Below are 16,437 nucleotides of genomic sequence, written 5' to 3'. Positions count from 1 at the left end.
GGTTTAAGACCGGTCACTGTGGGTGGGACTGAGGGAAGGTGATATATTACTGTTTTGTCAAGAAAACATCTATTCCCTGTTGAGAAACAATATAGAATTGCAGAGAATTGCATCTTTAATAATATCTTATAAGTATTATCACATTAGCTTTTATAACCTTTAATCTGTTTATCATATTTTGGACCAGAATGAGGCAACTCTTCACTACCTATTGTTCCTGCAGTGAGGATTCAACATCTTCATCGAATGCAGATAATAGCCAAAAAAGCAGTAGTAGCCTACCAGTATGCAAATTAGAGAGCCTCTCTCACCGATGCGATCCGTTCAAAAAGAGCTGTTCGTTTGCGAACAACCCATCACTAGGCTGCACTGATGAGTCACTTTAGCGGTCACTTGCAAGTCTCGACATGGGCTTTGAATCCTAGGAAAATACAAAGAAAARCTTTAGTTTACGTGTCCTGATGCAATACCATGGACATATAACTACGTTGTTTGATTGGTTTATGAATAGCAAAGGGGTGTAGGAGATTGACTTTATTCAGTCAGTTCAACCCCTTTCATAAACTATTCAACACAAGCTGTTGGTCCTCAATAAATGAACAGTACATTTTGCCCCCGATTCTGAGGCTGGCTAAAGAAATATGGAACACGCAAAGAAAATAAATGATTGTGCCACAAAACAATAATTAAGTGGAGTTCAACTCATTGTTACCGCTTACATTACATGGAATGTCTAAATTCAGACATGATTATGAAGGTAAAATAATGTTATAAGTGTACAAGCATGTAAAGTATGATTTGCACATGTAAAATATGAGTTGCGTCTGTATAATTAGTTTAGTAGTTGCAAAAAATATTTGCAAATATGTAACTTATTTTGAGAATAAATGCAACTACACTTGCAAACATGGAACTTGATATGTGAACAAATCCAAATCCAATAAGATTTTGCGACTGGTGAATCTTCTTCTGTAAATCAAAACGGAATTTTCCTGCTAGCTTTGTCAATGCTTTTCCTAGAAAATGTCTATCTGATACTGTAGCTAACTAGTTGATATTGTTCTAGCTATCTCACCCAAAGCAGGCATTTCTACTCCTTGCTGGTCTGCAGATGCATGATCATGATGTTGTGGTTGTAACATTTAATGGACATTGCACTAGAACAAAAACTAGCTAGCTATATCAGATAGACAGTGCATTCAGAAAGTATTCAGACCCCTTCAATTTTTCCACATTTTTGTTACGTTACAGCCTTATTCAAAAATCGATTAAATCTACCCCATCATGAAAAACCCAAAACAGGTTACAATGATTTTTGCAAATTTAGTAAAAAGAAAAAAAAGAAATAGCTTATTTACGTAAGTATTCAGACCCTTTGATAATAGACTCGAAATTGAGCTCAGGTGCATCCTGTTTCCGTTGATCATCCTTGAAATGTATCTACAACTTGATTGGAGTCCACCTGTGGTAAATTCAATTGATTGGACATGATTTGGAAAGGCACACACCTGTCTATATGAGTTCCCACAGTTGACAGTGCATGTCAGAGCAAAAACCAAGCCATGAGGTCGAAGGCATTATCCGTAGAGCTCCAAGACAGGATTGTGTCAAGGCACAGATCTAGGGAAGGGTACCAAAAAATGTGTGCAGTATTGAAGGTCCCCAAGAACACGGTGGCCTCCATCATTCTTAAATGGAAGAAGTTTGGAACCACCAAGACTCTTCCTAGAGCTGGCCAAACTGAGCAATTGGGGGAGAAGGGCCTTGGTCAGGGAGATGACCAAGAACCCAATGGTTACTCTGGCAGAGTTACAGAGTTCCTCTGTGGAGATGGGAGAACCTTCCAGAAGGACAACCATCTCTACAGCTTTCCACCAATCAGGCCTTTATGGTAGAGTGGCCAGACGGAAGCCACTCCTCAGTAAAAGGCACATGGCAGCCTGCTTGGAGTTTGCCAAAAGGCACCCAAAGGACTCTCAGACCATGAGAAACAAGATTATCTGGTCTGATGAAACCAAGATTGAACTATTTGGCCTAAATGCCATGCGTCACATCTGGAGGAAACCTGTCACCATCCCTACGGTTAAGCATGGCCGTGGCAGCATCATGCTGTGGAGATGTTTTTCAGTGGCAGGGAGTGGGAGACTAGTCAGGATTGAGGGAAAGATGAACGGAGAAAAGTACAGAGAGATCCTTGATGAAAACCTGCTCCAGAACGCTCAGACTGGGTGAAGGTTCACCTTCTAACAGGACAATGACCCTTAGCACACAGCCCAAAAAACGCAGGAGTGGCTTCAGGACAAGTCTCTGAATGTCCTTGAGTGGACCAGCCAGAGCCCAGACTTGAACCCGATCGAACATCTCTGGAGAGACCTGAAAATAGCTGTGCAGCAATGCTCCTCATCCAACCTGACAGAGCGTGAGAGGATCTGCAGAGAAGAATGGGAGAAACTCCCAAATACAGGTGTGTCAAGACTTGAGGCTGTAGTCACGGCCAAAGGTGCTTCAACAAAGTACTGAGTAAAGGGTCTGAATGCTCATGTAAATGTGATATTTAAAAAAWAWATATATATTTTTTAATTCTAAAGAAACAAACATTTTTTTAACTTTGTGATTATGGGGTATTGTTTGTTGATTGATGGGGGGGTGGACAATTTAATCAATTTTAGAATAAGGCTGTAACGTAACAAAATGTGGAAAAAGTCAAGGGGTCTGAATACTTTCCGAATGCACTGTATGTAAACAAGTGCAAAGTTCATGGAGAAGGCCATTCAAGCAGTTGAACCCCCTTGCTTGCGGGAACAATAGAGGAGCAATAGAGAACAAAAGTGGTCCCGTGTGGCTCAGTTGGTAGAGCATGGCGCTTGCAACGCCAGGGTTGTGGGTTCATTCCCCACGGGGGGACCAGGATGAATATGTATGAACTTTCCAAATTGTAAGTCGCTCTGGATAAGAGCGTCAGCTAAATGACTTAAATGTAAATGTAAAAGAGGAAAGGCCCACCCCCCAAGTCATGAGGGTACCTGGACCACCTATTGAGATGTATCTTTTGTTAAGTAAATCAGGTGATACATGAGGGGAAAAAGAGACTGGAGTGAAAATTTAAGCTGAGAAGATAGGTGTGTCTGAAATGTTGACTTGTCTTATACCAACCTGGTCTCAGAGCATTTCATATTATTCTATACGTATATCAGAGGTTCTCCATTTAGTATGATATGTTATGTTTCGTATGGTATGTATTAATTTGTGGATGTCCATGATCCAATTCATATGATATGTTTCGAATTACAATTCGTATGAAGTTACAAATTTGCAAAACGTACAATATGTTCCGAATTTGCAAAATGTACAATATGTTACGAATTCCAAGCTAMGTGTCTAACGCTAGGCTAGGAGTTAGGGAGCATGGTGCGAATTACGGGAGCCAGGGGAGGGGCTCAGCTCCCCTGAATGATACGTTAGCTCCCCTAAATGCTTTTTTTTCAGGTGCTTGCAGGTGGCATGTGTTCTCCATGCCATCCATGGTCAGAAGAAGTAGACCATTTATTTAGCTTTAATATTTTCTATATATATTTGTTTTCCTTCCTAGATCGCCTGATGATGGTCGACAACATAACTAGACAACTAGCCTACAGCTAGACAGCAACGCGCTTCCAATCCATCCAACAACAATACCTTAATGACAGCAGGCTTATAGTTGACTTTCGGTTAGAAGTATTCGATAATACATGATTTATGTGCCCATGAGAACTGTTTACACAGTGAAACATAATAACATTTTACACAGGCATAGTTACGTTGAACATTTTCTCATCGCCCACCCCCCTTCTAATGCGACTAGCCCCGATACTCCTCCCTCTTTTTCCCCTACCCCGCTACAAAGTTTCTTCCTGCAGGCGGTCACTGAGTCTGAGGTGCTAAAGGAAAAAACATACGGGTCAGATGGTTTAGACCCTTTCTTCTTTAAGGTTGCTGCCTCTATCATCGCCAAGCCTTTCTCTGACCTTTTTAACCTGTTTGTCCTCTCTTGGTAGGTTCCTATTGCTTGGAAGGCAGCCACACGCGTTGTATATTTAAAAGGGGAGATCCTAACTGTTATAGGCCAATTTCTATTTTGCCCTGTTTATCAAAAGTGTTGAAAAAACTTGTCAATAATCAACTGACTGGCTTTCTTGATGTCCATAGTATTCTCCCTGTTATGCAATCTGGTTTCCGTTCAGGTTATGGATGTGTCACTGCAAACTTAAAAGGATTGGACCTTTTTTTCKATTTTCGCCTAAAATGACATAAATAAATCTAACTGCCTGTAGCTCAGGACCTGAAGCAAAGATATGCATCTTCGTGATACCATTTGAAAGGAAACACTTTGAAGTTTGTGGAAATGTGAAGTTAATGTAGGAGAATAACACATTAGATCTGGTAAAAGATAAGACAAAGAAAAAAACTAGTTTTTAKATTTATTTTTGTTCAATCAACTTTGAAATGCAATAGAAAGGCCAAAATGTATTATTCCAGCTTAGGCGCAATTTAGATTTTGCCCACTAAATGGTAGCAGTGCATGTGCAAAGTTTTAGACTGTCGTAAAATTCTTGGTTATCTTCATGAACCCTGGCTAACAAGTTGAATCAGCAATACAAAAATTGGCTTAATTATTTATTTACTAAATAATCACACATAATTACATATACACAGGATGGATAATACATCCATTACTAATCATGTCATAAAAGTAAAAGTCTCTAGCGGACGAAACATATGACAGCTGGTTACACAAAAAAAGGGGGTTGGGTTTGAAAGAAAGAGCGGGAAGACTGAGGGACAAATGGAATTAGGTCTCTATCGGACCTTGAGAAGCTATGCTAACGTAAATACAGAATGTTATGCATTCTAGTAACCGCCCATTCCGAAAAGGAAAATGCAAGATACATATTTACACTGAGCTGCGCTTCGATAGATGGGTCGAAGATGGAAGATTGGTTTGCCCAGCAGAGATTGCCCTTGTCCTTTGTAGAATATTTCTGGTTGTAGTGTTGTAGAGAGGATACGTTGAAGTACCCTGTCGTTCTCATAGGAGATTGTCTGTCCTTTCCTAGGCCAGATACATTTACAGCTGCAGCTGATAACTAGACTTCTAGGATGTATCACTTCTTCTTTAGTGAATAAGAGTTCAAAGTTCATACCATTTTGCCATAATCAGTTAGCGCTGAATTCTGMCTGGTCTAGTAGAAATTCATCCTTCATCCTTGATCGTCACCTCCACGTTGAAATGAGCCCTTTTAAAAGTATATGGACACCAGTCCTCACGTCGTCGTGAACTAAGGTTGCCTTCCGTCAACGGGCTTTTGTATTGGGGGAGAGAAGGGCGTTTTTCATAGTTCTCAACCAATGTCAGTTCACTTGGGCGTGGCCACTGAGTGAGCATAGTTCACTTATGAAAACAATTCTCTCATTTAGAAGCTAAAATTACATTTAATCTTTTCACAAATAGTTTATTTAAACATTTAAATTGCACAACAATTCCATGTGAATCTGATAACTAGGATATGTAGACTTTCCAAAATCCAATTTATGTCGTCCTATCTTCAGATATAATGACCCATACACCAACTAATCTGACATCATATTCTTTAAGTACCAACGGACACTTTCAACTGGTTGGATTACAGAAATATTGTACCTTTCCCCAACCTTTTGATGTTAGCATACTCTCTCTATGTTAACAAAGGGCTTTCCAAGAGTCCATTCTGTAGGGTGGAGAGAAAAATGGGAAAGGTATTGATGGTGGACATAAACCTCATACAACAGGGCAACGTCATGACACTACCATGTTGTTGTCATGTGTTGCTACCATGCTATGTTGTTGTCTTAGGTCTCTCTTTATGTAGTGTTGTGGTGTCTCTCTTGTCTGATGTGTGTTTTGTCCTATATTTTTTTRCCAGTTTTAATCACAGCCCCGCAGGAGGCCTTTTGCCCTTTGGTAGGCCGTCATTGTAAATAAGAATTTATTCTTAACTGATTTGCCTAGTTAAATAAAGGTTAAAAATAAGAATAAATAACACTTAGTGAATTTTCCGAGATCCATAATTCGTACAGGGCTTAACGTCAATGTTCTAACTCAACTGTTAAAGGTTTAATAATGACAAATAACATTGTCAGAAATGTCATTCTTAATGTAAGGAAAGGTAGTGTTTCATGTCAAACGATCTGTGAAGACTCCAAGCATTAACTCATGAATTATGGACAACTCATGAAGTTGTAAAACATGTTTTGATTCAACTCATCATGTAATCAATGTAGGATACCTATTTTGCCTGTGTTCATGATGTGTTTAAAATTGCTTTGGCTGAGACGGTAGGCTACCCGCAGTGGTGTAGGCCTACACTAGGCCTACGCAAGTAGTAAACGCTTAAGTAAATGCATTGAAAGTATATGGAGCATTCATTTTTTTCACCGCCACCGGCAGAGTTTACCCACTTATTATTATTTATTTTTTTACACATCACTGGCTACCGGTAGGCCTATTTGAAGTTCATGTTAATACACATTGTAGCATAGTTTATTAAGTTGACGTGTATGTTTGTGTGCCTATCCCGTTTTTCCCTGCACAGTTTCAGACCCATTTTAGGTGTCCCGATTTTTCAGGCTACAATTTAAAAAAACATTTGTCAGCAAGACGCATCAGTTAATGTAGGCCTAATCAAATGGCACACTTTTTTGGTGTTTTTTAACAGATGTCTATTTCCATTAATCAAATGGTGCCAGTTTGGATGCTGGATTTATTAGAGTGGATGAACTTTTTGAAGTGATTTGTTTGACAATCAAAAGAAAATATCATGATTGGTTGTGTTCATGCCACATTAAATGGTAATACATTTTTACAGTTTAAATTAAGTATTTATTAGGGCCATAAAAAATGTGCATGCACAAACATGTAGGCCTACACCAAAACAGCACCCTTTTTACTTGAGAGAGGAGCACATTGGATAAGTCCCTTAAAGTAAGGGTTCAAAGTTCATACCATTTTGCCATAATCAGTTCGCGCTGAATTCTGGCTGGTCTAATGGTCTAGTAGGCCCTTAATAAAGTGTACTTAATGTTACCACATTGTAGACTACTTACTAGCCAAAGAAAATTCGCCTGGCTACCCAAACWCCTTGCTGCGGCCAAACAACAAGCCACGCCCACGGACGTTAGCTTCTTCTCCGCAATGAGACTTGATCCGAGTAGGCTACCTCCCAGACGATTTCTGAAACTCAGTCTAACCGTTCTGATTGAACTCAGAAACTGATGGGTTGGATCAGAACACACTTGGGCAAAGCGGCGTTTTGAAAATGTGTCATTGGCTTTGATACTCCGATTGGTTTGAAATGATCCATTCGCTAATGACTGTTTTGAACAACACCTTTCATTTTTAAATAACCACAAACGTTTTTACAAGACCAGTTGAAACATGGGGAGGGGTAACGCTGACAGCGTGGCCACTGCCCTTGAAGCAATTAGTGACGTATTTCAAGACACACCTCGCCACACCCACCAAACCGGAGCAAATGCCGAGTTCAAAACAACTGGGAACTCCGGAATCTCCGACTTCCGAGAGTTCAAAACTACTGGGAACTCTGAAAAAAACGAGCTCCGACTGGAAAAAAGAGACTTCAACGATCATCCAACTCGGAATTCCGGGGCTCTTTCTAGAGCTCTGACTTTCCGACCTGGAGATCACCGACGTCATTATTTGACCTTGTATTTTTATTTTGAATGTGGCATAACTACCTCAAAGTCTGTTCAAGAATGTACAAGAATATTTTGGGGAAACGTGTCGTTCTGTACAAACCGTTCCGCAACGTAACAAACGTTAAGGCGAACTGAATGCGCCTTCATAGTAAGCTATGCAGCGAACAGAGCAGCGGAATAATATCGTCAGGAAAAAATAAAGACACGGTTTAGGATTTGTCAAAGTTAAATATTACAGTACTTGAGACATTCAAGAGTAAAAATCGTTTTTAGAGTTCTGATATGTCATATAAACAGTGTTGAGTAGTACGCTACATGCAATTCAACTAGAAATGTAACTACATTTTGCAGTAGCTTGGTAGTAGTTGAACTAACTTTGATCTTGGTAGTATTTTCAGTAGTTCATTACTTTTTGCCATGTATCCAACTACCGGAACTACAAACGACTTTAAAAAAAAGTATTTGTGAAGTAGGCAATCATTTCCATTCTTTTTCTGAATCAGACCTACAGGATTCTCACTTGAAGCATAGTTTGTAAATTTAATAGGCGAAATGATTATGTTATGACATTGTTAACATCTGACTGCAGAGTGATCTATATTTCAGATTAATTTCCCAACACTGCTGATAAATAGAAAACTTGGCTTGGGTCTGCTCAAAGATTCATACAAGAATAAATACAATCAAAAGGATTGTTTGTCACATTACACACAACATTCACAAGATCAGGACACAGCCTCAACTGACAATACTTCTAAATAGGTAAACAAGTTAGGACTTTTTAAATACAAAAATCAGCCCATTACCTTCTAATAAAAGTCACATAATTCTGATTATCATACAACACACATGCATGTTGTATACACACACACACTATACACCCATACCCAAATAAACTTGTCTATACAAAAATGCACACATCCATATTCACAGACAAGTGTGTACAGATTACGTAATGTGCCAAATTAGTAATGCGTGTACTTTCTTTAACTAGTTTCAATAAATAGTTAGTGAAAATGCTGTGCTATTAGGCTCTAAATCTCTCCATACAGTTGAAGGCATCAAACATTTCAAGTTAGAAGTGAGATCGTTAACTCAAACTCGTTAGAAAGCGTTCCCACTCTCCAAGAAAGGCTCTACTTTTTAAAGGTTGACTTTGGGAGAAAAACTGTATATTAATGCACCATGATACCAGGTCAATTAATGCTTAAAAACAAAAATGTTTTATAAGACATTTGGCTACAGAGATGCCATTTCTTACCCATCTGTCAAAAAACAAATCCTGTGAAATGTCATCACATACTGGAGATTGCYTTCAAAACAACTATGAACTCAATTCTCAAACTTCAGTGCATTCAAAACGGGGAAGAAAAAAAAACAAGCGCTGACTGGGAAGAAAAAAAATATCGATTTGAGTGGTCATCCAACTCAGAATTCCATCTCGGGAACTCGGGCCTCTTTCTAGAGCTCCAACCTGAAGATKACTGACGTCATGAGTTGACCTTGTGTTTTTCCGAGTTCCCAGTCTAGCTCAAGTGGCTAGCTTAGCTGACGAACTATACTGAACAAAAATATGAATGCAACATGCAAAATTGTTACTGAGTTACAGTTCATATAAGGAAATAAGTCAACTGTTATAAATTAATTTGGCCCTAATCTATGGATTTCACATGACTGGGCAGGAGTGCAGCCATGGGTGGGCCTATGCCCACCCACTTGGGAGCCAGACCCAGCCAATCAGAAGAAGAAAAAATCCCCACTAAAGGGCTTTATTACAGASAGAAATACGCCTCTGTTTCATCAGCTGCCCAGGTGGCTGGTCTCAGACTATCCCGCAGGTGAAGAAGCCGGATGTTGAGATCCTGGGATGGGGTCTGCGGGTGTGAGGCCGGTTGGATGTATTGCCAAATTCTCTAATAACATTGGAGGCGGCATATAGTAGAGAAAATAACAGTAAATACTCTGGCAACAGCTCAGTTGGAAATTCCTGCAGTCAATATGCCAATGGCAAAGTTGGACTGTTCTGCTCAGTCAACCTTTAAAAAAGGGAATTCTTGGCACCGTGTGAGAGAAACAACTTTGACCAAATAGAATTTAGTAAAACTGTTATACAGAAAATCTCATTGCAATTACAAGGTTTCCAAAGTACAAGATGTGTTGTTAAGGCAGTAATAATGTGGAATTCAGCTAGCCTAGATACAGTAAGTCTGAAATCCAGACATCATTGGCAATGTTAATGAGTTCATTAAGGTTAGAGTTTCTTTTTCAAGATTCCTTTTCCCRACAAGACACCAATATAATTCCAGGGAATGGATGAGATTGTCTGAAATGGAACAGTTTTTATGTGCTCTCCACGTCCCTAAAGAAAGGTATTACTCGAGATAAGTGACAATTATTTACATTAAAACGTAACCATATAAACACAGTCTAGATAGAACAAGTTACTGGTATGCCCTAAAAATTAGGACTGAAATCTTCCCTCTATGAGGACCATCCTATCTGGATGGAAAGTCTTATTTTTTTCCTCTACTGAGAAAGGCTTCCCACCCTTTGACCTAGTACTTGGTTCGGGTAGACAAACATCATTCAAATGATAGATTTGAAGGGTAAATGCCCCCCCCCCCCCCAAAAAAAAAAATCCCAAACCAATGTTTGTTATGCAAACAAACAGACACAAAAACCAATACCACAAATACATAGTACAGTAGGCAATAGACAGGGCACAGAGAGAGCGATGACTCAGAATGTCCAATAGGGGTCTCTAAGCCTGTTGAATCCTTTGGAGACTAGGGCCATTCATGTAGAATCAGGTAGGAAGCAACCACAATGTGGTCTGGTTTTTCTACTGTTAGTTCCAATTACACCCAAAACACTCCAGCCTGCCAGTGCAAACACGCGGGACAGTTGTGGCCTTTCGGCTGGACCCCCTCCTCTCCCAGGGCTCCTACACAACGCTCCCAAGCTCTGTATCGGAATCCTGATTGCGGTCCCTGTTTCAGAATAGGAACACAGCCAAGAGTTAAACAAAGGACTTGGCTTGTTCAAGATGGTTCTTATTCATGGCAGAGAGGCTAATGCATAAAGCGTGTCCTTTGCATTTAGCTGAGGTATAGAGAAAGATGCCAGAAAGGAACTAAGTTCAGTGTCCCCCTGCAAGATCATTTAGTTCGCTAGTGCATTTAATTTAGGAAAAAAATAGCTTGGGTCGTGCATGAACACTGTTCTATGACAATGAATGTCTGGCTTAGATACCCCCAATCAGCCCTAATCGTGGGTGTTTGGCCCGACTCACCGCATCTCCTGCAGTAGTTTCCTGTTGCCTTGCCTCCTCTCCTCGTCGATGGGGTAGGTCTTGAATATCAACAGCCCTAGGAATATCAGAACAACAGGAGCAGCTGAGACCAGCACCTTCAGGGTTAAATTCACTGCATCAGGTTGCGAGCAGCTTCTTGTCACATAGCCGGCAAAGCTGAACAAAATTTACAGGGAGAGAGAAGAAAAGAAAGCGGACATAAGGTACAGTTAGGCTTGATTATGAATGTGAGGATTATGTTATGGTTCACCACACGAGTGGCCCGGTGGCCCAAGGAAAATGAAGCTATTCTACAGTAGAATTTAGGAAGTAAAAAAAAAAAAAAATGATTCACTAAGCTGTTAGGAGTCCTGCAAAATAGAGTTAGATTTCAAACTAAGCTCAGCATGCTCAGTTTATCATGTACAATACAAGCAAGAGAGCGAAACCCACTTACTCGAGACTGAGAGTGGAGATGCCGAGGGAGATTCCTGAGGCAAACTTGGTGAAGAAGACATAGAAGGAGTAGAAAATGGCCTCGTGGCCACTAGAGTCTGGATTCTTCACTTTGAAATCATCCACCACATCTGGGAGCATTGACCTGAGAAACAGAGAAAGACGTGAATGTATACAAAAAAGGKAAGACCCACCATAGACTGGACATGCGTAAAGAGACACTGGAGATATGACAGAGATCTATAGGTTGCTGTGGGTATACAGAGGTACATTCAGACAGTAGGCTACTTACCAGGGTAGGAGGAAAGCTGCAGCCACACTGACTCCTGCTGCCACAGAGACCACATAGGCCACAATCAGACTGCTCTCTATGCAGACGATCAGGATCATGAAGGGCACTGCCCACTGCGGAGAGAGACATGAATAAAACAAGCCATAAGAGAGCACCCCATACACACAAACCAGCTTTGAGATGAAGCGCCACAACACACACTGCTTACCGTGATGCCAATGTAGACTGCAGTCTTTTTCCCAAATCTGGTCAGGAACCATTGCCAGAATGGAATGGACAAAGTCCCAGAGAGCTAAAAATGAAACACCAAAGAAGAGCATTAAGATATGTAACGTTTTGAACCATTTCCATAAAAATACTAATCTAAGCACTGAGGGCAATGTGGGAACAGAAAAGGTCAGACTGACCAATAGGCTAAAACATAAAGTGAGAAGGACACAATGTGAAAGGGCTCTTTATTTAAACCTGCAGGGGGTCTATGACCCTTGACCTCTTATAGAGGTATGGTCAACCCATGTGTCAAATGACCACACAAGGTTTAGCTAGCGGCTGAGCACTCAGCAGTATTAGAAATATCTAACACTATGCTGACCAAAACCAGCCTTGCATGTATGGCAGTTGGAGGAGTTGGCTAAATCACAAACAGATCTGGTGACCGGGCTACTAAGGACCTTTCTAAACTCCCACATTTCCTGCTCCAGTGGCCAGGGCGGTGCAGGGCAGGTCTACATCCTACTCAGGCAGAGGGAGAAGCGATGGTGCAGAAAAAAGGGAAAGGTAAATTGGAAGGAAATGCCAAAGCATGTTCGTTCCCATGGCAGTGCTGACAGATTGCCTGAGCAGCAAAGTCCCCTCTGTGCTCCTTTCTCACCCCTGCTCTCTCTAATAGTGTGAGAGGGTGACAGGTTCCCAGGGACCACAACCACCTCTCACCCCCAAAAAATGTGCCCTTTCCATTCGGACCTGTCGTGGTAATTTCCTGTATTACTAAATGAGGAGAGTTTACAAACCACACACAAGTCAGAGTTATATTTTAAAGTCCATCTTTAATTATATGAGCTTCACCATAGCCCTTTGACTCTCAGATCAATTCAGTGTCTATAAATTAWTTCTGAGAGTGCTTACAAAACAATTCTTAGCATCTTTTATAGCCAAGATACACCCCTCTCAACTTACATAACGAACCACAGATCTTAGGAACTTCACAAAGGGCCTTTTACTTGAAAGAGGAGTATCCCATAGCCAGATAGCATAAGCTATAAATTATCGTTCAGTTTGGTCTCTTAGACAAGTTTCTACTTCTCGTTCTTGGTACTTCCTAGTACCAAAACATTACCTCATCCAATGGCATATATCAATTGTCAATTCTAGATACTTCCATCTCAAATACACCCCCTCTTCRCCCCACTCCTGGAGAAGCCCACTAAGGGGAGTGAACCTCTAGGTCATATACTATGAAAGATAAGTTCAACATCAGAGGGGTAATACAATGTTTCCAGACACTGCCATACTACTCCCCCCAATGGGAAAATGAGGGAGTGACTGGAGTACAGACATAGTGGAGCCTGGTTTCACAGATATATTAACATATAACATATATTATTAATATAACATAACATATATTAAGATATATTAATATATAACATGGTTTCACAGATATATTAACATATGCAAGACAATGTTCAAACCTGACTTCTCCCTTTCTGATATTCTGCATATTACCAGACATGTAAAAGACAAGCCTGACCTCTCCCCTCTCTGGGCCCCAAGTGACTTTTCCCTAGAGGAGAAAGGAAAATGCAACTGCCAACAGTATAGTCCAAAAGAAGACATTCTAATGACAAGTATAAAATAAATCAAACATCTTATTTATCTATGTTACCTAACTAATTCAGCTACGACAGACCCCCCCCCCCAAAAAAACAGTCACGGAAACACCATGGAACCACAGACGTTACGCCACCCCACAAGGCAACCTTTCAGTCAGCACAGAATGTACAGGTCTTAATTAATGTACAGAATATACATTCACTGATGCCTTTGTGTTACGCCTCTAGTGGGAGGGATCCCTAGACTCACCATAATGACCAGGAGAATGTTCTGGAAGTCATTTCTGAAGCCCATGGTGTAGCTGATGAACAGGGCAAAGTTCCCCTCCAGGAGCTGCAAGGAGAGCAATGACATGCACATCAACCACTGAACATACAGGAAGTCATATACTGTTGATGTCGGAAGTTTACATACTCTTAGGTTGGAGTCATTAACACTCGTTTTTCAACCACTCCACAAATTTCTTGTTAACAAACCATAGTTTTGGCAAGTCGGTTAGGACATCTACTTTGACACAAGTAATTTTTCCAACAATTGTTTACAGACAGAATATTTCACATATATTCCACTGTATCACAATTCCAGTGGGTCAGAAGTTTACATACACTAYGTTGACTGTGCCTTTAAACAGCTTGGAAAATTCCTGAAAAGGATGTCATGGCTTTAGAAGCTTCTGATAGGCTAATTGACATCATTTGAGTCAATTGGAGGTGTACCTGTGGATGTATTTCAAGGCCTACCTTCAAACTCAAAGAGTGCCTCTTTGCTTGACATCATAGGAAAATCAAGTCAGCCAAGACCTCAGAAAGAAAATGTAGACCTCCAGAAGTCTGGTTCATCCTTGGGAGCAATTTCCAAAAGCCTGAAGGTACGCCGTTCATATGTACAAACAATAGTACGCAAGTATAAACACCATGGGACCACGCAGCCTTCATACCGCTCAGGAAGGAGAGATGAATGTAATTTGGTGCAAAAAGTGCAAARCAATCCCAGAACAYCAGCAAAGGACCTTGTGAAMATGCTGGAGGAAACAGGTACAAAAGTATCTATATCCACAGTAAAACGAGTCCTATATCGACATAAGCTGAAAGGCCGCTCAGCAAGGAAGAAGCCACTGCTCCAAAATCGGCATAAAAAAGCCAGACTACGGTTTGCAACTGCCACATTGATGGGAAAAAGATCCTACTTTTTAGAGAAATGTCCTCTGTCTGATAAAAAATAGAACTGTTTGGCCATAATGACCTTCGTTATGTTTGGAGGAAAAAGGGGGAGGCTTGCAAGCCCGAAGAACACCATACCAACCGTGAAGCTGGGGTGGCAGCATCATGTTGTGGGGGTGCTTTGCTGCAGGAGGGACTGGTGCACTTCACACAAATAGATGGCATCATGAGGCAGGAAAATTAGGTGGATATATTGAAGCAACATCTCAAGACATCAGTCAGGAAGTTAAAGCTTGGTCGCAAATGGGTCTTCCAAATGGACAATGACCCCAAGCATACTTCCAACGTTGTGGCAAAATGGCTTAAGGACAACAAAGTCAAGGAATTAGAGTGGCCATCACAAAGCCCCAGTGGTGGGCCGTCAGGGCCTGCAAGGCCTTTCTGCTGGCCTAAACACTCATCAGAATATATATTTTTTTTAAATATATTTCCCCACAAATATGTATTAAATTATTCCCCAGAGTAAGAGTTATACTCTCTTCATTTCATAGCTTTCCTCTTGGTTGCACTGCTTCCAGCCCAGGTTGAGATTTGAGGGCTCGGTCTTTATGTTAGATCTTTTATCCAATCATATTCAGCCATCATGTGTTGCCAGGGGTCTAAAATCTGCCCTCAGGCCTTCAGAATCAACAGTGCGGGCGCTTGTAGCTTATAGTGAATGGAAATTAAAATTTTGTGTCAACCAATCAGCTTTAGAGTTGGCTATTGTACGCTGCTTGGCTGGCTCCAGTGTTACACAGCCAGCTTAGCAGGCGTAGTGCGTGCACGTTTTTGATTGGATACCATATATGAGAGGCAGGTCTATGGGCAGGTCTATCTAGAACTGAATTTGATAAACAAATTAATTTGCGTTCTACTAGCTGTTTTTTCAACCCACAATGGGCGGAAGGAGAAGATATCGATTTGGTCGAGGATATAATTATAACGCCATTCTCAAGACGAACTTTTCAAGAAAAGTTAGACATTGTAAGGAGAGGTCGCCCGACGCCACAAAGCCTGTCACAGGCGGGAAAGGGGTTCGTTCGGCTCCCACTTTCAAAGTTTCAACTACAGAGCGCTGTCAATGGCTCACAGGCTCCGAGAAGCACTGCAAACTGTACTGCTGGGAATGCCTATTTTGCAAGTGATCGATTTGTGTTGAGCCACAACTGGCTTTGCAAACTTGAGTTCGTCTGTTAAACACTGTTTACCCAAAAATGTCAATTTGTCAATTTCAAGGTGACGCAACGCCTGGTTATACTGCGTTTCTGTCTAAATGTATAGTGTCTAGAGCAATGGCATCATAATGATGGTAATAAGAGGTGGATTAATTCGGGTGTGACTGTGTAGTACCTCACTGAAGGCCTAGGCCCCAGGCCCACGGCACGCCACTGCAAAACCCTGACCTCAATTCCATATAAAATTTGTGGGCAGAACTGAAAAAGTGTGTGCGAGCAAGGAAACCTACAAACCTGGCTCAGTTACACCAGCTCTGTCAGGAGTAATTGGCCAAAATTCACCCAAMTTATTGTGGGAAGCTTGTGGAAGGCTACCCGAAACATTTGACCCAAGTTAAACAATTTAAAMCAATGCTACCAAATACTAATTGAGTGTATGTAAYCTTCTGATACATTGGG

General features: G+C 40.9%; 1 protein-coding gene across 3 annotated transcripts in view; it reads right to left on the bottom strand.

Moving 5' to 3' along the window:
• Positions 1 to 4,445: 4,445 nt before the first annotated feature.
• The window catches only part of LOC111963199 (sodium-dependent lysophosphatidylcholine symporter 1-B), a 30,497-nt gene continuing 18,505 nt past the window's right edge, over positions 4,446 to 16,437 (bottom strand). For 2 of the 3 annotated variants that reach the window (XM_023986491.2, XM_023986493.2), the window contains exons 9-14: positions 13,851 to 13,934; positions 11,980 to 12,063; positions 11,772 to 11,884; positions 11,481 to 11,624; positions 11,024 to 11,200; positions 10,590 to 10,721 (exon numbers count right to left, since the gene is read on the bottom strand). In XM_023986491.2, the coding sequence (XP_023842259.1) occupies positions 10,676 to 10,721; positions 11,024 to 11,200; positions 11,481 to 11,624; positions 11,772 to 11,884; positions 11,980 to 12,063; positions 13,851 to 13,934 (648 nt within the window). In that variant the 3' untranslated portion in view covers positions 10,590 to 10,675. Of the gene's footprint in view, positions 10,722 to 11,023; positions 11,201 to 11,480; positions 11,625 to 11,771; positions 11,885 to 11,979; positions 12,064 to 13,850; positions 13,935 to 16,437 lie in introns of all 3 variants that reach the window. The other variant, XM_023986492.2, reaches the window with a different exon arrangement.

Source organism: Salvelinus sp. IW2-2015, linkage group LG4q.2 (genome assembly GCF_002910315.2).
Source record: "Salvelinus sp. IW2-2015 linkage group LG4q.2, ASM291031v2, whole genome shotgun sequence".
In the NCBI taxonomy this organism is placed as follows: Eukaryota; Metazoa; Chordata; class Actinopteri; order Salmoniformes; family Salmonidae; genus Salvelinus; species Salvelinus sp. IW2-2015.
The sequence above is the reverse complement of the archived record's forward strand: the minus strand, read 5'-3'. Positions and strand labels throughout refer to the sequence as shown.